Source organism: Excalfactoria chinensis, chromosome 3, assembly GCF_039878825.1.
Source record: "Excalfactoria chinensis isolate bCotChi1 chromosome 3, bCotChi1.hap2, whole genome shotgun sequence".
NCBI lineage: Eukaryota > Metazoa > Chordata > Aves > Galliformes > Phasianidae > Excalfactoria > Excalfactoria chinensis.
In genome coordinates this window covers 86,058,508-86,082,564 of record NC_092827.1, presented here as the reverse complement: position 1 = coordinate 86,082,564, position 24,057 = coordinate 86,058,508, and the positions used below count along the sequence as shown (strand labels likewise).

Below are 24,057 nucleotides of genomic sequence, written 5' to 3'. Positions count from 1 at the left end.
ATATACTAATAAATAAGGCAGTGTTCTGTTTTTCTTAGTTCTTCCTCCAGAGCTATTTGACCTACTAACCCTCTACAACAGCCACTTAATCAGAGATCAGCAGAGGAGTGATGTCAAGGCTTCCTGAGTCAGTGACCGCCCTTGTCCTTGAAAAAGAAAGGCCAGGGTTTATGCAGAGCTAAATGGTTTAAAGAGGTTTAATTGATAGTGTGAACAGACTGGTTTGTGGAAAATCCTACATGGCACTCAAAGGAATACTTCCACAACAGCTCTTGTCTAAAAAGAAAAGAAAGAGAAGAAAAAACTTGCTGTAGGAACCATATTTAAAGTAGCTAGGAAACAAGTGCAAATGTATATGTGTTGAACATTGAGCTTTCTTATTTAGTTGGAAGTTTAAGTCCTTAACACTGCTGCTTTTACTGTATCTCAGTGGAGTGTGATATTTTCACAAACATTTAAATGTTGATCTCAGTCTGAGCTGATTTAGAGATTTACTGTATATAGATTTTATATAAATTCTTTGTTTATGTATTCCAAATGAACTATACATAAGGCACGATTGATTATGTCTGGGAAGTTGTGACATAGAGGTGAATTAATATTGTTTACTGCTGGCAGCAAGCTAGAAGCAAGAAGATGGGGGGGAAAAAAAAACACAACAAAAACCAAAACGATAAATAGAACAAGAATTTGTAGAAATTCAGCTTATACTAGTGGGTCATTCATAGCAGCTCTTGGTGAATCACAACTGGAAAAAAAGATAAAATGCAACAACGAGCGGAAAAATGTAGTAGTGGAAAAGTGTAACTAAATATAAGCGGTGAATCATGTTGAGCAAATTAGTACATCATAGAAGTATGAAGTCTTGAAAAAATGACTGTAAAACTCCAATTTGTTTTATAAAGAACTTGCAGTAGCCTTCTATTATGTAAATTGTATATATGTATCTACATGGAGAAAATTATTTAATTAGATATGGTAAATTCTTCTGCTGACAGTACTAGTATTCAGTTGTAGAAGTATGGAAGAATGTGATTGGCTTCCTGTACACTGGAAACTTCCTTGGATTTGCCTTAAAACAATGATAAGAAAATACACTGACTATATAGAGTCAAGATATAGTTAGAGGCACACCAATAATTAGTGAAAACTTGCGTCCCTAAAGCATGGTGAGGGCTTTTTAGGCTGTTGTGTCCCAAGCTTTTTAATGGAATACAGCTTTTGCCTATTTTTATTTTTATTTTTATTTTTATTTTTATTTTTATTTTTATTTTTATTTTTATTTTTATTTTTATTTTTATTTTTATTTTTATTTTTATTTTTATTTTTATTTTTATTTTTATTTTTATTTTTATTTTTATTTTTATTTTTATTTTTATTTTTATTTTTAGCTGCTGTTGTGTATTTATATCTCTTGTACAGTTAATCTTATTTAAAGTAACTTTAAAAGCTTGGATTCCTCATTGTAACACATCTTCTATATATTTCAACAAAAACTGAGAGGTTTCCAGAAGTTACTAAAATCTTAATGCAAGAAGTGTTGCCATCAGACAAATTGAAAGCAAGTATAACTTCAGGAAATCATTTTACTAAGAGAATTTACTTTTTTGCAAAACTGTTTCCAAAGCGTTCAGCAAGGTGCAGCATCTGTTTTGCTATATTCATGACCTGCTGTCTTGCATTGTATTCTCACAGAAGTAACATTCTTGGTAGACTGCTGTACGCTTGCATGTATGTTTCAACTAGTGGCTAAAAAGAGAGTAAAAAATGATTCTAACAGGGAACTGAACAACAAAAAAGCAGTTTTAGCTTATCTACAAACTTGTTTTTGAGATGTCCGAGGTTGCAGTAGTAGAAATTCGATCTTTCTAAATCCCAAATAGGAGTGAATGGTTTGCCCTGCCTTATTCTACATCTGTGGCTCCATGCTAATTGGGATTTGTTCCATACAAATCCTATCTAAGGCACATCACAGATCTTGGACCTGTGTTGTATAAATTTGTGAAGCTTTCTGTACAAATTGCCTCTCTTGAAGTGACCAAGTTGTCAGTGTTGCTAACTGCATTTTGCAGCACAGACTGTGATTAAGAAATGAGTGCTACTGCCATAGTTGATAAGCATGTAAATGTGCTAAGTAATTTTTCAGGTGTTTCTTTTTCATGAGATATACAGCGGCAGAAGTAATATGACTATGATTAAAAAAGGAAGACGGATACTTTGCTGTGACTTTCATTCTTCCTTTTGAAGAGTGTTTGACTGACAAATGTGATCAGTTATGGTTGAATTGGAAAAAAATCTGACAAAGAATAAGCGTAATACTAGCTATATACTTAGATCTTGTAGAGATTTGCAGTGGCTGCCTTAAAATTGGAAACTGGCTCTTTTATACAACAGTGGATCCTCCATAAAGCAACTTTTATGAGCCCTTCTAACCTTGCTGTAAATTAAGATTGCATTAAGTTATTTCTTACTCCTTCCTGTCAAATGATAGAAGGTGGAAGTAAATAATAATAATAATAGTTATGACAACCGGTATGAATTTGTTATCCTCTTATCTTTTTCTATGCATTAATTGTGGTAATTAATTTACCTATAAATATTGTGAGAGGTAGAGACTTACTCATTTTCTCATCCCTCACTTTTACTTTAAAAAATCAATTATTTAATTGCTACTTTCAAATTTTTAATAGATCAGGAAACTCGGTTAAACTTTCAGAGTATCTGTAGAAGATGATCATAATAAAAACATCGTACCAAATCCTTTACTTCTCTACAGTGGTATGGCTGGTATGGCTATCATGACATAAGGGTAGAAATTAGGGCCAGGCTGTTTAATGTTAGTATACAGATTGTTTGCAGTTTTTCTTTCTGCTGTGACAAAAGCAACATGCACTAGAGTGATCAGTCCTGCTCAGATGAAATTAATTTCCATAGTAGGTGTGCCTTATTTATTCACTATGATCTTTGCTTAGGCATTAATTTTATGCAAAATTTCTTGTGGACAAGATTTCAGTTTGTTTGCTTATCGTTTACTACAGCTGTAAACTGGGTTTTGAAGAAGCACTTTGACCTTCTGCTGGAGTCCAGGCTTAACTTGTTTCCTATCTTCCTGTTTTGTTCTCAGTGTGGAGTTGTTCATTGTGCTCAAGAGTGACATTGCTGGGAAATGGTCTTTCCTTATTTATGCACAGGATGAATACTATACTGTGCAGACAACTGCAGTATGAGATAATACATGCTGCCTCACTAATAACTTCAAGCTATTCAGTCTCTACGGTGGCTCACTTCAGGGCCTCTCTGGAATAAAGTGCCAACAGCATGTTTTTTTTATGATGCGAATGTATGTTAACTGGAGACTGATATCACTTCAGTGTCCACTTGAGATTTATCTCACTGAGGATCAGAGGCTAAACTTGAACAAAGATTTGAGCACTAAAATTCTAATGTTTTCAATTTGTTTAGTTCTTCTGCTATTTGGAGATGAGCTCACAGTGCAACACCACCATGAAGTCAGAGAATACCACCCTAGGGGTGTATATATGAAGCAATCTCATGTAAGAGAAAATAAATAATAAGGCTGTAGGCAATATGAGATTTTACAATACAATTTTGGGGCCCTTTTTATAAAACAAGGCATCAGAAAGTTATTGGACAGTGAAAAAGATTTGGTAACTGAGAATATGGTTGAGAAGAAACTAATTAAACTTCATCTGTAGGTGGAAAGGTGTTTGAGAAGTCTTTGCAAATGCTGGGACCAGTGCTTGAAGATTGCTACTCACTGCTAACGTGTGCCATTAAGACTGGATCATCATCATTTGCTGAACTCATATGCATTGCTATATTTTAATCAACTGTACTACTCCAAAAGAAACATCAAAGCAGTTTGAAAAACTCAGTGAAATAAACATTAATAATCATGTAAAAAAGAAAATAATTTTGGAGAAATGCATAATTTTAGTTCTTACTAGTATTCAATTATTTGAATTGTCTTCTGATGTGGTATATAGAAAAAACAACTTAGTAAGAATGGAATGAGTTCATAGAGAAATAGATTATACGAGTGGTACATTATCACTATAAATTGTGCTAAAAATCACTTGCAATTTCAAGTGAGGCTGCAAATTCTTCATTGTCCATCTTGGAGGTATATATAGTCTATATGAATGCATTTATTTATAATAGGTTAGAAAGCTGCATGGATAAAGATTACTTGTGAGGGGAACGGGGTGAAAAATAGAATGGCAGAAGGTAAAGTTGAATGTTTCAGTTCATAATTTGAAATAATACAGGAAAAGAAAGATAGGTTTCAGAATGAAAGCTTTTTAATAGCAGGTAAGTAACAGTTTTTCAACACATTATTTCTTCTTATTTTTTGTTGTGAGTGTGAGTAAAATACAGGATATTAAGTAGGAATCAGATTTTTTTTACGTGGATCTGAGAATGCTGACCACATACAGGCTTTCTTCAGAAACATCCACAAATTCCAAGGGTTCAGCAAACCCCTGGCTGAAAAAGATTGAGAATTCTTAGGAAAACATGCATTTCACTCATTTTGCAGCTCTGTAATATAGACCATTGTCAGAGATGGCATTAAACTAGAATAGACAAGTGCCTTTTCTTATTACTACTTATGCTTCTACTGCTTGTGGTGTTATTTGTTAGTACCTCTCATGTCCTTGGATCATTACTTTCCCTGTGGGCACTCTAATGAGCTCCCCTATTTTCGTTTGCTCTGTCTCAAAAAGTCTGTAGGTAAAAAAAAAAATAGAATTAGCAATTAGAGGGTAAATAATACCTTTAGAATGTGCCAGTGAGGTTTAGGACCTCTGCTCTGCAGGAAGACTATATTGCTTTGGGTTGGTGGTGCGTTTATTACTTAATCTTTGATTCTGATGTTTTATCCCCGATTATAGACAAGTTACTATCAGTCTTACTGTGTTCATTTTTTTAACATTTGTTCTTATAATGCCTATTCTCAAAGCTCTTTCTCTTTTTTAGGTTTTTATTTCTCTCCATCCAGTGTCACTGGCTGCCTGCCATGCCTGTGCCACACAGCTGGTTCAGTGAATCAGGTGTGTGACAAGCTAACTGGCCAATGTATTTGCCAAGATGTCTCTGTAACGGGACGGACATGTGAACGCTGCAAAGAACATCATTTTGGATTTGACTCTGTCACAGGGAGGTGAGTGTCGTTTTTTTTTTTTTTTTTTTTTTATGGTTCAATTAAAACATCCTCTGTGTTTTCCTCATAGTGCCTCATTCTGCAGTTTCAGCGACAAAAAGTAGTTGCTCAGCGTAATATTCATCCTTTGGATTCTTGCATGCACTTTGAGTGAGTTATGCAATTCTCTGTGCTCACGTGTGAAATTAAGTGTTACAACACAGATTAGAGCAGAGCAAATGTAAAAGCTGTGTAAAGGCAGTATTGTCTAACATTATAGCTATTGATAATTGTTACACTACGCTTAGTGGTGTCCTCTTTAAGATCTATGATTTTGTGAGGTGTTAATCACTGACTAATAAATTACTTATTTTCAGTTATATACAAGAAATCTAACATTCTTATGTGTAGAATGTTTTTGAAAAATTCCAGGAAGATGATTTAATGGAAAATTAAAATTTTTACAGGTCTTCCTTAATTTCAATTTTTTTTGGCAGCAACAGTAGAAATACGACACCTTTCCTCTTAAATATCTGTTGTTCTGAATGCGTGTATTCTTATCCTGCTCTTATGTGCCACAGAGTGAATTATCTAATGTACCCGGAGGCCTTTATGTATACTGAAATTATATGGATATATTCCCTGGAATGTAAGGGGTAAAATATATCTATAGGTAATGCATTGTTATTCCAACTATTGCTCTATCTTTCTCTTCCAGGGTTGTCTTTTTTTGCTTAATCCTCACCATCTCAATTTCCTTCTAAATATTGTCCAGAAAGATTGTGCAGCTCTAATACTATCATATTTTCATGCAGACTGATGGTGTTAGGGATTTTTTTATGCTTTGTATTTTTGCCTTTAAAAAACAAACAAAACTGAAAAACAAACAAACAAAGCTTAAGCAAAATGAGTAAAATATTCATCCCCCATGCTCCTTTCCCCCAGCTAGGATAGGGTAGGCATGCTTTTAGGCAGTGATTATCAGTCTTGTCTGGCATATACTTGACATTATTCTGCAGATTTTTCACTTTTCCTTTTATGTTACTGTCACTCATTAAGAGACTTTTTAAATTATTTTTTTACTGTGATGGGTCACCGAGGCTACTGCTAATGGTCATAAAGCAATTTGTAGGAATAAGGACTTCCTATTTTCACTTCCTGATATTTATAATGGTGAGAAATAAAATCAGAGCAATATTTATATTCTCTTTTAAATAGATTTTCTTTATTATTACTAGTATTTTTTTTTTTTAGTTACTTGAAATAGATTTCCCCCCCACACACTTTGAGCTAAAGGTTTAGATCTTGAACTAGACGTTTGTCTCCCATTACTTGCCTTTTGAGCTGTCTTCTGAAATTCAAAATACAGATATATCTAGATTGGAAGTCAGTTTTATTTTATAGAGTTTTTTCTGGATAATGAATTGGAGTTGGCTTTAATGCATTAGTGCTTCTTAATCCGCATGACAATATTGAAGACTGCTCCGGTAGTATATTAACATGATTAACTTAAGTTGTGTACACTTGTCTTTTGGTTACCATCTACTTCGGCAATGTACCTCTGTTTCTCATGCAGAACCATTTATCCACTGAAAATGTTAATCCAAGTCTTTACTTGTTAATCTATTTTAATCCATTTCTTTAACTGTTAATATCTTTTTAGAAAGAGCAGTATGCACTTTTTTTTTCTTTGTAATGTTGCAAAGCCATTGAAACCATTTTTGCTCCAAGCATCTTTTAAAAACTCCTTAGTAATAGAATAAAAAGGATATTAGCTATCAGCAGTGGCAAAGACATATCTGCCTTAGCACATTAGAAGAAAAGAAGCAAAAGTTGTGACATACGGGAACTGTGAGCCTTTAAAACTCTATGAGTCTTAGAGGAATGTATGTGTGTGCTGATTTCTTCTGTGTTGTTTTCAAGACAAAACAGAAACTACATTTTTTCTAATGCGTTTCAGCTTATGAAGGAAAATTTTCTCGACAATCAGTGAATTAGAGGTTCTGGTTGTTTACAGTAGCCTGAACAGATCTGTTATAATTGTGGGTATCGGTACACTTGTGATATGCCTTACTTTAGTTTAGTATTGTTTACTATAATGAACTGGTCAATGAGCATCACAAATTGTTTATCTATATATATATATCTTGACAGATTACTGTTTATGAAATCCATTTAGCAAGTGAGGTTTTCCCATAAGGATGAAAAATGAAGATTTTAAACAGATTGCTGGAGAGGCTCTAACTGCACCTAGAGAGTCAATGTAATAAAGGTTTCTCTATATTAATATTACAAAAGCCATTTATCCTCACAAAATCAATATTGCAATTCATCTTGGCCCGACGCTTTTCTTTCCATGTTTTAAAAGTCTGTTTTCCCTGATTATATATAATTCTATTTTAATAAATCACAAATATATTTGATTCAGAGTATCCTGATGAAGTTGCATTTAACAAGAAGGCCAAAAAGATTTCTTACACGTTTAAAAGTTTCAAATGATATATTTTTTTTCAGTCCTGAATTGACTGAGTCCTTAATCCTTACTCAGAAGCATGAGCTGTGAATAAAAGCAAAACCAGTAGAAATGTACCATAGTTAAAGAAAATGTGTTGTCTTGATCCTGAAAATGCACGTAGACAATTGTATGGAATCGGATTTGATGACATGCTTGGTGTCATCAAGATCAGGACCTTAATTCATTACAGAGGGTGATGGGCAGCCTATGCTTTTTCTAGAGGAAATTAGAGCTATTTCAAGTGAAAAGCAGCAGCCCCACCCTGTCAGGCAGTGAAAAGTATTACGGTGCTCTAACTGTGATTGTATGTGTATGTGAGTTTGATTGTCTTGTGTGAATGATAATGAAAACTGGAATACTCAGGAGGCCCTTAATCATAAGAGGTGCAGTAATATACAGGAGTGTGGGAAAGGAAACTTGTCTCTTACTGTTTAGAGATCTAGACAATTTCGTTAACCACCTCTCACCCCCAAACTGTACATATAAAATGTCATCACATAATGAAATAAAGAAATTATAAAGTGCTGTCTTGCTGAGAAAGTAATTCTGTCTTCTTTTTTTTTCCTCTAAACCATTTTTTTTTTTCCGTCATGGTGTTTAAATAGTCTAAACAAAACCTCTATTTGAAGGGGGATTTGGAAATGCTGTCTACAGATGAAAGGACTTAATACAGTTTGAAAAAAAAATTGCCCTTTTCTCTTGACTGTAAAAGAGAGCAAACTACAGAATAGTGGTTTCCAAGAGAGAATGTATTTTATTTATTCCCAAGGGGATATTAGTCCATAAAACAAATTTGCAGCTTATTTTGCCGCTTTAGCTTTTATCAGCCTTTTTAAGGGTGTTGAATGATTACCCAGGAGATCACACAGCACGAGCTGCTGTGGAGTAAAGGAACTCTAATACAGAGAGCTCTGTGATGGGTAGAAAATATATGGGAAGAGTTTTCTTTAACTTGTTTAAAAATCTGTCACATTTAATGTCTATTTCACTGATTATTGACCTGAATTTTCGTGTCCTAATGCGAAAACACTTTCCACCCTCCCCTCCTTTTTCCCTTGCCTTAAAAAGCCCACACCTAAGTCATAAGTGAACTCACTTTCCCTTTTGCATCCTTACAGAAGGAGATGATAGGCCAAGGTGATGGTGATGACTGAAAAAGTAAATTGTGTAAAGGCACCATCTTCTATCTCCTCATATTTGGCCAAGGAAAGAACATCAGAAAATAAACTCTAGTCTAATCTTGACAGAGTGGATGTGGCATGACTGCCTCTCCCTTGGAATCTTCCAAAGGTGTCTTGTTGCTGACAAAGGTGTCGGCATTGGTGTTCCTGCTTTAAATGTGTGTCAATAGGTAAATAGAATACTAAGTGAAAATGAAGCTGATCATGAGAACAGTTTCCCAGATCTCCTGTATTGTGCAGGAACCAGTGAAACTGACTGCACGTGTTACCCTGAACTGTACATTTGTGCTAGAAAGGCTGTACATGAAAGCACTGAAGGACTGAGTTCATAATGTAGTTATTACCAAATATTACTATGCATTTGATAAATGAATCAATGTATTTGATAGAGCTTTAATTCCAAGCAGATTTAATATAGATCAGAATATCATTCTGGCATTGAGATTTTAATTTTTGTGTGCAACTTTTTAAAATTACTTTTATTTCTTTTAGGCTAATGGATTTTTTCTTGTGTCTCGGGCTACTTAACTTTTTATGATTTTTTTTTTCATTATGTCACACAAGAATCTTTTAAACAAAACCCTACTGTGCTTAACTGAAGTGTTAATGTGTTTTGATCAGTTCCCTGGTTTGCTTTTGTTTATAGATGTCAGCACTGTAATTGTCATCCTGCAGGAGCCATTAGTGGGACTTGTCATCTTGTTACTGGACAATGTGTTTGTAAACAATTTGTAACTGGCTTGAAATGTGACAACTGTGTTCCCGATGCCAGTAATTTGGATGTCCACAACCTATTTGGCTGCAGTAAAAGTAAGTGGATGTTAGGCCTTAAAAGCGTGTCTTTCAAATTGATGTTTATTTATTGAATTAAGAAGTATAAGATTAGTTCATCGGTACTAAAATTGGGTTTGGCTTTTTTTTTTTCCATATTTCTTGCCCCGTCAGTTTGTATTTTTTGCTGTCAGTATCCTAGGAGCATTTTCTGTTGACATGTATAGAATGCTCTGTGCCATACATGCAGCTTTTACTTGCTGGTCAAACCCACTTGAGAGGTAAGCTGTAGGAACCTTCCGCTTTTTACCACTTTCTTTGCACTGCAAACAGGGATGTATGAGGTTTGGCTGATGCTGTGCTGATGGCCAGATCATGAAGTGTAACGAGTGATATTGCAATGGATCATCTGTTCTTTTGTCCTTGCAGTGAGTCTGGATTTGAAGAGATGGCAAGACTTTGTGTCAAATTGAAATGTTCATACTGCTCACTGGTGGTGCACTGTCTTTTTGATGGCAGGGATTTTAAAGGAGGGGAAAAGCATTATATGTAATAAGAAAATTCATTTTTTGAGTTGTCTTTAATTCTGAGTTCAGAAAAGTGCTTTGAGGGCATGATACTATACAACACTGAACTCTGTGATTGGGACCTTTGCTAAGAATGGAAAAGTTATTCTACATTGTTTTGTCACATTCTACTGTCATATGCAGTTAAAAGCTCAGTCTTAAAAATTCTCATAACTACTTAGTGAGATTCTCTGCAGATGCTAATTAGTAACTTCCATCAGTAGACCTAATTAATAATGACATGACTGGTTGTATTGCAAGTCAACGCAAGAAGCAATGCGTAATGCAACAGCAGGGTTAGGTGTTCCCAAGCAATTTCTATGTATTTCTTGATCTTCTTTCAAGACATGCATTCTGCATAGAAATTTATATGCAATATATCTTTGTGATATATGTGTCTTGTAGGCTTGCAAGCAGATATGTATATGCACAGAGAGATTGTTTACAGGGACACTTTGATTCCTGCTTGAATTTGGACTGTAAATACCTCTGGATTGCAAATATGCAGATTGCAGAATGCACAATACTATAAAGGAAACAGAAAGAAGAGTCAGATCTGTTTCCAGAGGTGATAGTTCTCGAAGACTGTTGTTAAAGACAGTTATGTTTTGTACTACAGAAAAGTAATGTAAGAAACATCTAGCATCTATTCAGTATGAAGTTAGTTGGTTAGCTTGTTTCTTTACAAAAATGTTAAGAAGTTTCATTTGAATGTATAATAATACATGGTGATTTCTATGATGCCTTTCTTCCTCAAAGTGCTTTAAGAACATAAACCAACCTAATTATTTATGTTGAGATATACAATGGATAAAGGTCAATTGCAATCCAACTATAAAATTGATTAATAATAACATGACGAAGATAAGTAATATTATAGATTTTGTTAGAAAGTATATCAGGCAGTATTCTAAATGACAAGCACAGTCCTCTTCTGGACATAAGTGATATTGCATTTGCTGTCTTTAGAATATTCATGCCATACTACTTAGGTTGCTCTAGAAGTAATACCTCTTATTTATTTCCATGGAAATGACAGCACCGTCTTTCAGTGTAGTCACCACCATAAGATATGCATCTTTGCCAGCAACGAACGGCCTGCATGCATACTGTGCTTGTAAAAATCTGCATGGCTGTGCAGAGCAAGGCATGTCTTTCAGGTCACTGTTGCCACTGCTGAAATGCACCACCCACCATCTCACTGTGCTCACATCCACTGTTTGGTCTCCACAATCACTCAGCAAGTGTTAATGATTGTCAGTGGTTGCCATACTTTTTTTGCATGGAGGAATTCCCTGACACTCCTTGCTTCATACACACTTCCATGGCACATGCCATTGTGTTAGAGTGCCCCTCTGCTGTCATCTGTTACATGGTAACAGCATATAAAGGAACGCTGTTGGGAAGGTTCAGTCTCTACTGCCATACCACCAACATCTGCCACTGATGTAGACAACCAACGTAATAAAACAGGAGGCACTACTTTCAGAGCAGCCCTCATACTGGATGTAGAGAAGTGGAGCTTTGCCTTGCTTTGATATGTGTTATTTTTGCTTTTGTAACACAGTATTTTGTTGATACATATTATTACCTATCTTCGCCTACAGGTGCAAATCTAAGTTGCTATCACTGTATCGCTGTAAAACTAACACTTTTTAAGATAAAGACCTTTTTTCACTTTTTTTTTTTTTTTTTTTTTTTTTATCTTCGACCCTCAGAAGAAAAGCATCTGAAATATAGTACTTTGGTTACATGTCAAAAATGTAAAATAGCAAATGTGGGAAATGTGGGAACAATGTGCTGTAGTGAGAGACTGAGGACAGAGGAAGTTATGTTGGTACATTTGTTTTGTTTCTTTGAACTTTTGTGCATGTATAAGATGGACAGAAACTTCCAAAAATGTCATGGATTTAGGATTGTTGATCTTGTCTGCTGTAGACATTTTGATGTATATTTTCTTCCTAACTCGGCTGAAATCAAAAGCTGTAGATTAGTAGTGAAACAACATATCCTTTCTAATGGGAGGTCAAGATTATGCTCTGTTCAATCCAATGAACTCTGGAAGTATTTTCTGCAATTTCTTGACTGATAGGCCTCAGTAGGAAAAGGATTTTTCAGTATTTTATTTTAAATAAGGAATTTCAACTGCTATTTTGAGTATACAGTAAAAACCCATATGTAATAAGACCCACTGATATCGGCATGATTCTCCACATCTATCACGTGTGAACGGCAGTACTCATGTCATCTCTGCAGCTTTACTCATTGCTTCTTTTCTTCTGTTATTATGCTTTCTTGAATGGTATATATTAAGCAAATTTCCACATAATTTAGATGATGATAGCTTATAAATGGAGAAAAAATGAATAAGAAGCTATATATTTCTAATGTTGACATAGGAGAAACTTTTAATTCTCTTTCTAACCATGTGAGACTTTCAGGTAGTGAATTCCAGGCTTGTTTCTCTTTTTATTGGAAATAGTGCAATTAAGTAGCACTTTTTCCAAAGTGATGGAGATGCTAGAGTAATATTTTGGTAAATAAGAATTTCAAACCTATTTCTTAACATGTTGAGATACCTCGCTTTCATTGATTTAAACTTCATTGAAACAAACAGAAGTGAATTGCCTTAATAACCTTCACAATTTGCCCCATTGTTTCGTGTCATTTAATTAGATAGGCTTATTGTAACACTTCAGCAAAATATGTACTTAGTTGAAGATCCCATTTCTATTCTATTAGAAGACATCTATTCCTGGCCTATACTAAATTGGAATTAATGCTTTAAAAAACAAAACAAACAAACAAACAAAAAAGTAAGAAAGAGGGTCTGGAAAATTGTGGTGTATTTGATTTAAATTGGAAGTAGGAATAGGTAGGAATTATTTGTAATTGCTGTTTGTTTGAATATATAAATTTGAACTTTCATGGAGGCCATTTGGATAGCTCAGTTAAACTGAATTTAAAGTCTTTTCTGAATGAAGGTATGCTTCCTTGAAAGCTTTTATTTAAAGAAAAAAGTTTAAAGAAAACCTTATCTTATATACCACTTTATTTATGTGTGTGGCTCTTGATTACCTACGTCATTAAACACTCTGTTTTTGTGTATGTGTTTTAGCTCCATTCCAGCAACCGCCTCCTACAGGAGAAGTTCTCAATTCCTCTGCTATCAGTCTCTCGTGGAATTCCCCTGACTCTCCAAATTCTAACCGCATTATTTACCTGTTATATAGGGATGAGGCCGAAATTTATACAGCTGAAGACTACTACCCTTATAGTAAGTTTTTGTGTGTGCTCGTGTATTGCGTTTAATGTATGTATATTTTTTTTCTTGTTTCTGCATTGTCATTATCATCCTTTTTGGTTTTGAATACATTACTGTCTTTAGTTGGTTATTCTTTATTATTTTTCTTTGAAAGAAATGAGCACTGATCTAAAATCAGCAAAGCGAGTCAAATAAAACAGATTTTTACTTTTCAAACCAAATGAACAAACTTACTAAAAGCATTCTGTGCAAGAACACATGAACTCCAAAATTTAAGAGAGACACTGCTAACTTCCTGAACAAAGAATTAGAGTGAAAGGAAGTGCCCCATAAAATGCTTAAACTCTTTTATTTTTCATCCTCCTGGTTTTAAACTGTTAACAGAGTAGGAAAGCTTTTTGTGGTCTAACTTTTAGCACCTTCTGTTGAGCTATCAGTGTAGCTCCTGGTTTGCCTTTTGCAGCACCACTTCTCTCATGTTGAGGCTTGCAAAGGGATCCTCAGAAGGCAATCCTCAAGGATTTGGCACTCTGTTATAACTGGAAAGGCCATTTTGTGCTAGTATTGATCCTCTTATCAAAGCAAAGGAGATGGATTTGGACCCTGTATTTATGTAATACTGCATACAAGTGCTTTTTAAAAGGACAGGTGTGTTTTAATGCAGCTAGACTTTGATTTCCCAGTTTGCAGCTTCTTTGTTGCATTTTCCTTCCAGTGGAGCATTAAAATAGTGCTTTAAAGTTGAGTTTTTCTCATTATTGATGCTTACTCTGTAATGGATGGGTAAAGTAGATTTTTTTTTTTTTTTTTTTTTTTTCTTTTTTAGTGGAAAGACAAATCGTTTGGTTTGCAAAATGTTTTCTTCTGTCTGTTTGTTTGTTTTATGTTCTGTTTTGTTACAATTGATTACTGTGTGGCTTATGCTTGACTTTGGGCACTCTGTAGTATAATGCTGTGAAGAAAGATGTGAAATGCAGGGCTATGGTCAAGTGACAGGATAGAAAGAATCATTACAAAAAGTCTGTAGAGCTGATAGAAAATACGTCAACTCTTTTAATATCAATAGAGTAAAAAGATGAAGTAATTTCAAAATTGTATTTTGTTGTCATAAATCTCTGTTCTGTAATGTACTTGAAACTGAGTACAATGTTGATGATGTTAATTCATAACTGCACTTACATACTTCAGCAAGAGTAAAAAAACTCTGAATACGTTTAGCTGGATAATGAATGACATGAGCATATTTCTGTGTAACAAAACTTCTAATTTGTGAAAGCAATGATTTGACTTAAAATGATTTATTTATTTATTTTTACATTTTCTGGCAATTCATCTTATTAATGATGTATAATCATCTGCTGGTATTTCAGTACTAGAAAACATTTTGTTACTGCCATTGATATTGTTTGGCTTTTTTACTTTTTTTTTTTCTTAGTGTAGCATAGAATTTGTAATGCCTATGAAATGCACTGGGAGTGCATCTGGACAAACATTATCTTATAACTTTGCATGGAAAATTAAGAATAATCTTCTAAATTAGCTTGAAGATTGTGTTGACAGTATTGCAGAATGACTAATTAAAACAACGTTTTGCTAACTTCTTTCAGAAACAAGAAGCTTAGGATATAGCAATCTGTCTTGTGGATAATGTGAAATTCTTCCTCTAAAATGTGGCTGAAAAGCCAAGTTACTTCTGGTTCTAACTCCAGATCACACTGATCCTAATTACTTACAGGCTGTTTACCCAAGAAATGTAGAAACTTCAATTTTTTGTTTTTATCCACTTTTATCTAGTCTATATTCCTGTTGAAATAAAGTTTGCCAGATGGTGATTAGTTGCTGATCAGCACTGAATAATCTGACCAGTTTCAATCTAAAGGCTTGCAATGCACACAGACATCACAGTAACCATCACTGCTGCTGCTGGGGTCATTTTGGAAACTTGCCTAAAGTATCAGAAATTGCCTGATCCCTTTACTGCTGAACTCTAGTGATAAGTTCTGTGCTGCTGAAGCACTGTGAACAATTACTGGGCTGACACTGCTGCTATGGTACTATGGTTTGAATAGTTAACAATATAAATTATTTTCTGATTGTCATAAAGTTGTATCCAGGCCTGTCTTGCCAGTGCAGATCTACAGGGAGGTCTTAGAAATAGCTGTGTCTGTTCCATTTGCTTTGAAGAAGCTTAAGAGCATTCATGCTCTAGCATGTAGGCAGTTGCTCACCGTTCACTATTTATTGAAGCAAAACCATGGATGGTATTAATCACGTGGAAATTCATATCATGCCGTGGCTGGACATAGACCAAGATGTATAACTGCTTCTGTGGCTCGCTCAGGAGATATTCGTGGTCATGGCTGCTATGAAGCTTGTTTAGAGTAATGGAGAGTGAGGAAGGTAAATACAGACCTCAGGCATACCTTTTTAATAATTATTTGCACTTCTGTTTCATTTTTTTATCTAAGATCACATGCTTTACAAATGAAACATTAAGCACTATTTTGGAAGTGAGGAAGTGAAAGCAGAGAAAGGTGGAAGATTTGGTCTCATGCTATAAGATAAATAAAAAACCAAGGTGTAAAAATTCAGAGAATGTTTTTGTTTTCTGTTTCTATCTCAGCTTTGTTAACATTAGTGCATGCTGATTTATTTATGTTTTTAAGAATTCTTCCCAAGCAAACAAATACTAAAATAAATGCATTAATTGTGTTCACAATCAAAGCAGGAACTAGACTGATTTTTTTTTTTTTCTCACCTGTTTGTTTTAGGTATTCATACCTTCATCGATACTGCTTTATCTCCATATACCTTCTATTCCTACTATGTCCAAGCCAGCAATATACATGGTTTTACTAGAAGTGCCTCGGTGACATACAGAACAAAGTCTGGAACACCTACAGGAAGTTTGCATTTAAATCCCGTATTTCCTGTTAGTCACCACTCTGCTTTACTTTACTGGACAACCCCCTCAAATGACTCTGGGCCCATAGAGAAATACATTTTGACATGTACTGTTTTGGCTGATCTTCAGCCTTGTGGCCAGTATGAAGGCTTAGAAACTTCAGCAATTATTTGGAATCTCATGCCATTTACAAAGTATGTTTTTTCTGTACAAGCTTGTACTAGTGGAGGTTGCTTAAAGAGCCAGCCAGTGACAGTAATTACTGCACAGGCTCCTCCAGAAGGTCTGCAACCACCGGTGATAGAAAACATCAGCTCTACAGAACTGTCTGTGGAATGGTCAGCACCTGAGAAGCCAAATGGTAGGACATATATTTATTTTCATAAATCAAACTTTTGCAGAGAAGAACGAGTATGTTTACAGATCCGGTTAGATTATTCTAATCTGTGTGACATAAACAGAGAATAAGGTAAAGCATAATCTGAATTTGCCTGTCTGATGCCACTAAATGTATTTTTGGAGTCTGTTCTTATTTTTATTTTTAATTTTGGTGTCCAGAGCTCCAACTTAAATGTGTTGGATTTAGCCCTTAGTGGCATCTGCTGCAACAAAAAATCACATTTATAGTTAAACATCTACAGTAAAATTAATTTTTTCCTAATTTGCCAGATTGCTGAGTTCAGACAGATGTGACAATATTGCCATATAAAGCAAAAATAAGCAGGCAATAGTTATGGAAAAAAAAAATCTAAGGATCAACTGAGAAGTCTGCTTTAAAACCATCCGTCATGTGTAGTAACTAATTCTATTACCATTGTAACTTTGTTAGGGATTAGGCCATTGCCAAGAGTTGCTGGTCTAACTTGCCTAATAATATTTTAGGTTTCTGAATCTGAGGACACAGATGTTGTAGGATACTTTTGTGATGCCACAGATTTTACTAGTAAACACTTTATCTTTCAATATATGTGCAGTTGAGCTTTGTGAACTTGCACTTACAGGCACAGATATTTATAAATGCTAGAACAAACCTTTTTGTATCTTCACAAAATGAATGTATTTCTCTATTCACAAAATGAGCTGTATGGGGAACTCTTCAAATATCTTGCTTGCCAGATATTACCAGGTTAGAAATGGAGAATCCCTGAACAAGAATGTTTCAAATTATTTAGGGGGACTATTCTTACTATACAGGTCTTGAAAACTTCTGTGAATACTTGCATCTTAACATAAATCATGAGAGATACATGCTTTTCCTTCACAGCCTTTGTGTGCAATGGCCTGCACTGTAATTTTTAAGCAATCCTTTTACATTTCTTTTGACTTTGGGTTAGATTTGTGGGACTTTGCAAAAGACAAGGGTGAAGCTTTTTTTTCTCCTAAGAGATTTTGTTGTATAAAAAAAAATATATAAAATTTTTTCTTAATTCAGGTGTTTATTATCAAATTAGCTTAATGCAAGAAATGCTGAAGTGAGTGTTTGGCTGATAAATCACGGAGATTTATGTATGTGATTTATTCTGTAGCACATTTTATGCTATAAGTTTTATGGTATTAACTCTTTAATTGTTAGGTTTTTAAATGTACCAGTGTTATTATTTTAGTAGCTCTCCAGAAATAGATTAAATGCAATTATTTTTTTGTGTTAATTTATTAATAAACAGGAGGGGGACACTGACTGTTAACATCAGTTGATAGTGAAAGGACAAGGGGGAGTGGTTTTATACTGAGATGGGGGGGGGATTGTGTTGGATATTAGAAGGAATTTTTTCACACAGAGGGTGGTGACACATCTAAATAGGTTGCCCAAGGAGGTTGTGGATGCTCCATCCCTGGAGGCATTCAAGTCCAGACTGGATGTGGCTCTGGGGCAACTTGGTCTGGTGGTTGGTGACCCTGCCCCTATGGCAGGAGTGTTGAAACAGGATGAACTTTGAGGTTCTTTTCAATCCAGGCCATTCTGTGATTCTATGATGACTTTTTTCTTTCTTTTTCTTCCCTAGGAATAATTATAAGATACGAACTTTATATGAGAAAAAAATTAAAACCGTTTGATAATGAACCTCCTCCTGAAAGTCGTGTTTTCCAAAGCAGTGGATGGCTCAGCCCTCAACCAGTTTTGGAGTCTGCTAATGAAAATGCCCTAGCTCCACCACAGACCAGTACCATAGTTTCTGACCTTGAGCCATTCACAGAGTATGAATTCTATGTGTTAGCAGTAAACATGGCAGGTAGCGTATCTTCAGATTGGATATCAGGACGAACAGCAGAAGCTGGTAAGTATTGGTTTAAGTTTGTTTATTTAAAATTTAAAGGAAAAAAATATATCTGTGAAGTCTGCTTTTTTTTTTTTCACCAGGATCTGTTCAGGAGTGAATAAAACAGAGAAAACGTCTTTTTAAACTAGCTAAAAGAAAAGTCAATTTATCTTATAACCCAGCATGCTTAGCAAAAAAAAACCATTTTTTTTCTTCAACATAAAGTCATGTTCTTAAAAATGTCACTTGAAAATTTTAAGACTACAAGATGCAAAATCAACCAAGAGGAGTTTGAGTTCAGCTACTTGTTTCAGCTTTTAGATCAGAAATCTAACTATTTTAGTTTGATACAGCCTCTGTTTTGCAATTAAATATCTCCATTACACGATTGTTGCTTTTGTTTGCGAAAAGCGTGAAAATCATGTCCTCAGTCATTTGCTCCTGGAGAAGAGTTCGCTAAACTAATTCCCCTTTAGGAATGAATCTTTGTGCTTATCTGTTCTTAAATACTATATGTTATAAAAGTGTTAAATTGTGTTTGGGAAGAGGTCCATTAGTGTGGTTGTTTGTACGTAACAGAAGTGCTGTGAGTTGGTATCCTATTATTACAAAGTAATCAGGTGGGGATTTAACTGCAGTGCAAACAATCCTTTTACAGATTCAGCCATGGAAGACAAGGGAACTGTTTTGTAGGAAGTGAGAGACACGTTAATTTCAAACTGGCCTAGCAAACAGAATAGCTTTTAAGATGCTGAAGTATTGAACAATTTTGCTTTTATCAGTTTTTTCCCAGGTTGCATGAAGTTTTTTGTTCAAGACTTTTTCATTTGTGTACTTTCTTTCCTGCTGAAGGGTTAAGGACTTGAGTGTCTATTAGTGTTTCTTTGAAGATGTAGGCAGTTTTCTTCTGCATTTGTGGCTAGAGTGGAAAAGAGAATGATGTACTTTTAATGTCTATTAAAATAATAAGAAAATTCCAGTTAGACTTGAAAATATGGTTAAAAAGGGATTTGATTGGAAAAGACTGCCTGAAATGATGTTTTACAAGTACTGTGTGAAATGTTGCATTACAATTTGCGTTATTTTATAGGTGTTATTGCATTAATTTGATTTCAGCCCCAGTGTTCATGCCATCTCCATCAGTATTCCCTCTTTCCCCATATTCCCTTAATGTATCATGGGAAAAACCTGAAGATAATTTATCAAGAGGAGAAGTGATGGGATACAGCATTAGTTTGATGACTGAACAAAAGTTCTTGCCAGCATTTTCCCAGGTATGATTTTACAGTAAGTTTTAAGTAAATAGTAACAAGAGAAATTATAATGTTTGGTGCCCTCCCTGGTATTTTCCTGACTTATTTTCCTGCTTCTTAGATATTTACACTGATGTAAGTTGTTCAACTCTCAATTTATCTTGACTGTTTTGTAATGTTACACATTACTGGGTTTAAAGTTATATTCCTGAGATGATTTCTTTTCACTGATGATGAAGATTTGAAATTAGGAGGGATCAGTCTGAGCAACACTTACCTTGATCTTTGCAAGGTCTGACTTTGTTATATCGCTATGTTTGCTAAAATCCTTAATGATGTGTTGTTTTGAGGAGTCTGTTCTTACATTAATAAGATAACTGTCTGGGCCTCTGCATAAAAAAGGGGACAGGTCTTTGGGGAAACCTAACAGAGCAGGAAAAACAACTTTATAACAGTTAAACAAATGGTTTTAAAAGAATCTTGTTATTTTTGAGTGACTGGATTTGGAAAACAAATACCAAAGCAGTCATAGTAAGCGAAAAGCTGATGATTGAGCTAAGAAACGTCTTATATGTTGAGAGTGTAGGAGTAGAACTGATCCTCTGAAATTACACCCCTTAGCTCAGAACTGAATTTTAGCCACAGATTGGCCTTAGATTGTTTGTCTATAAAATGGGGGCTACATTACTTTACCTTGCTTTTACAGCTTTTGACACGGTAGATAATTGTGAATTGCTTTTGATCTCAGGCTAGCAAGATTTTTTGTGTAAATAATCATCCGATAAAGAAATTATCCAACATATAACACCTTACAGACTTTCCCTATAACTAATAACTTGAAATAATTCAAATGAAGTAGATTCAAAGGTTCATAGGCATTAGTTGTTCCCATTACTCTTAGAGCCTCTTAACTACAACATTCGGTGCTTGGTCAGGTTTCACCACTTCAGAGTGTCATCCTCATCACCAGGGTTGTAGCTGTACAGTTTGTAGTGATAACTGCACCACCACACAGTTTTACGAGGCAGTAACTTTGTTTCCTCATTTATCCACTCAGGACCTGTCTTATCACCTCATAAAAGAGTGTGATGGGAAGTATTATTGTTTAAATCCTAGCTTGTTAAGATTTTCCGAAATACATATTTCCCTCAATTGGTCTTTGCAAGCTTTTCCACATACAAATGAAGAGACAAATATCTTATTAATGAATAGGAAGGAAAATATTATTAACCAACTGTTACCTTCTAATTTCTTTGCTTGGCAGGTTTTACACATAGCTGAGGCTCATGAACTTTCCTATATAGCAACAGGATTAAAACCTTACAGGACATACAACTTCACTATTACTCTCTGCAATCAAATTGGTTGCGTTACCAGTGAGCCAGGAATGGGGCAAACTTTGGCAGCTGGTAAGGAAACTATCTATATCTAAGTGCAAATCTGACATGCAGTTTCTTAATAACATTTAAATTATCATAGTCTGATGCAGAGTGACAAGAATAGATGTTGTATTAATACATAGTGACTTCCTTAATTATTATTTATCGTTAACAACATTTTCAACAAACATTTGAGGTACATTATTATATTATGGCAATCAATAGGATATGTGCTATACTCTCTTAACTACAAGTTATATGTACATATGGATATATATGTTGACCTGTTTAACTAAGCTGTAACTGTACATCAGGATTGCTGAGCTCAATCATTTCTGATGCTTTATTTTTAATCTGTCTCATTTGTATAACAAGGCATGCAAAATATACGTACTATGTGATGCCTTGCTTAACCCACAAAGAATGAATTGCACGATTTTTGTGCATGACTAGCATAGCTACATAGCATATTTGTGTGTCAAAATTGGAGGCCTGCTCTTTTCAAAATGCTTATTTAACCCCTGAAATTTAAGATATCTTGCAGATATGTATGTATATTCTTCCCTAAGGAAATGATACTTAATAAGCTGTATACCTGTGTCTGTGCAACCTAAAAAAAAATCAGTCTCTGAGCTAATTTCAGCCACATCAGGGGATTTCTAGTGTACTAACTTCCTACAGATTCAGAATAAAATAAGCATTCATACGGAACAGAGAGGAAGGATCTTTTTTAAGAGCAAAGACTGCTTTGTCAGTCTTCTCTCTTCCTGAAATGTTACTATGAAGATGTTTCCTCATACAGTAGCTCAGCAAGGTTTCAAGCTGGCCAGCTACAGCATCTTGTATGACTTTATCTTAGAGCACATAGCCATGCAAGGAACTGAGGTCCAGTCTAAGTTGATAACCATGGAAACAAAGGTGTGACCTAATGGCACACTTTATTACTACAAATGATCCAACTTTGCATTTATACATTTATTAAAAGAATCAGAAACAATAGCTTAGTTATACTTGACAGCTTATTACCGCCTCCTCCGTGGTTGTGTTAATTCTTAGAGACATTTCACATTAAATAAGACAGAAGAATACAGAGTAGAACAACAAACACATCCAGATCTGTTAGCTGTTTTGCCTCGTAGCATTTCTTGCTTACTAAGGTAGGTCTTGAAAGCAGAGTCTTTTTGTTTTTAAAGCATATTAATGCAGTGTCTTAAATTCTTACAAATTAAGCAGTAAAAAATTCATAGTTTACATGCCATTTTATCTTTTCACATTTTTCATTTCTGGAGAAAATTGTTTAATGATGTCCAGTTTTTGTGTGCAAGTTCAATTTTGGAAAATATTGGAAATCTGTATTTTCACAGAAAATTAAAAATACTTCTGTGATGACATTTGGTCAAAGGATGTTTGAACTTGGAAGATGGTTAAGAAAAGCAGGTCCCACTATTTGTAAAAACAGATGATCAAATCTTAGTCCATTAATAGCCTTTCAAGTCTCTGAACAGTCCAAAATGAAATTAAAATGGCCTTTCTAGTGGCACTGTGTGCCACTCACCCTCCATGCCCTGGCACAAAGATTTTTGGAGTACCCTCTCTTTGCTTATGTTCAGTCATGAGTATGTGTGTTGTCTCAAATCATACTTATACTTTCTTGATCAGACTTAATATTAAACTAAGATGCATATTCCATAGTTTTGAAGATTGTGAACTGGTACCTTGAAATGAATAAAATTACACCTACTAGTACCAGTGAAGGACATGTTCCCTTAGTAGTGATATTTTCATGATATGTTTGCATGAAGTTATTATTTGCATTACTCTTTGCAGCATTTACCATGACAAAAGATGCATCAAATTTTCCAGATTTTTCCAAATTTTTCAGCCAGATGGATAAACATTTTTTTATTCCCATTAATGTAGAACATTTCAGCAGGATGGGATTAGCTGTACAAGTGCTTGGACCAGTACTACTGCTTATCTAACCCTTCTCTATATCTGTCAAAGTGTGCCTTAAACAATCTATACAGCTATGTTTCATTAACTACTGTGTGACTGAGCTTATTTCTTGTAATTAAGTTCGTCTTTCCTTTGCCCTTCTTCATTTTTTTTTCCCAACTTCATTTAAAAACCTTTTATTTTTTTATTTTTTTTAAGAGACACCAAAGTATGGCTTTGTGATTGCTGCCATTTACCACAGCACATTGTATTAGTGATCCTTTGCTTTTGATGGCAATTATAGGGTTCAGAAGCTAATTTGTGGAAGATATTTTTCCAGCACCAGCTGCATATGGCTTCTTGGCAGACTTTTCAAGTAGTTGTATTGGTGGCTTTGGAGTTGCCTCTGGGTTTACTGGGGTAATGATGCTGATGGGCTTTCTGGGCTGTCTTGCACCCCTTGATGTCATTTTCTTTTTGATTACCCTTTTAATCTGAGTTATTTGTCTGTTTTTTTCCATTCATGAATAAGGTACAGAGCAAGCCCTTTTCAAAAACCTTAACCCGTTTGTCATGGCAATATAGCATTTGTTTATGCCTGTTATAGACTACTTGTCTACGAAATGCTATGCCTCAATTTTAAAATCACAAATGCCCATTAAACAGGTAATTAGTAATGTATATGTTCTTCTGTTGCAGAAGAGAAATGAGAGGGCCATTTGCTGCTGGCCTGAAAACACAGATTGTTTTGCATGCATGTACATAAGTCTCTTCATTGTGAATAGGACCCAAAGTGATTAAACAAGCACTCTTAATATGTTAATTTATAATTTTAATTACAACAATCTTGTATATATAGTCATTAGCG

General features: G+C 34.8%; 1 protein-coding gene across 1 annotated transcript in view; it reads left to right on the top strand.

Annotated features, from left to right (window-relative positions):
• Positions 1-24,057, top strand: part of USH2A (usherin) — a 352,517-nt gene that overhangs the window by 59,999 nt on the left and 268,461 nt on the right. Inside the window, exons 13-19 of the mRNA XM_072333648.1 lie at positions 4,999-5,182; positions 9,504-9,667; positions 13,313-13,471; positions 16,231-16,725; positions 18,368-18,640; positions 19,739-19,896; positions 21,140-21,284. Of these exons, the coding sequence (XP_072189749.1) occupies positions 4,999-5,182; positions 9,504-9,667; positions 13,313-13,471; positions 16,231-16,725; positions 18,368-18,640; positions 19,739-19,896; positions 21,140-21,284 (1,578 nt within the window). The remainder of the gene's footprint in view (positions 1-4,998; positions 5,183-9,503; positions 9,668-13,312; positions 13,472-16,230; positions 16,726-18,367; positions 18,641-19,738; positions 19,897-21,139; positions 21,285-24,057) is intronic.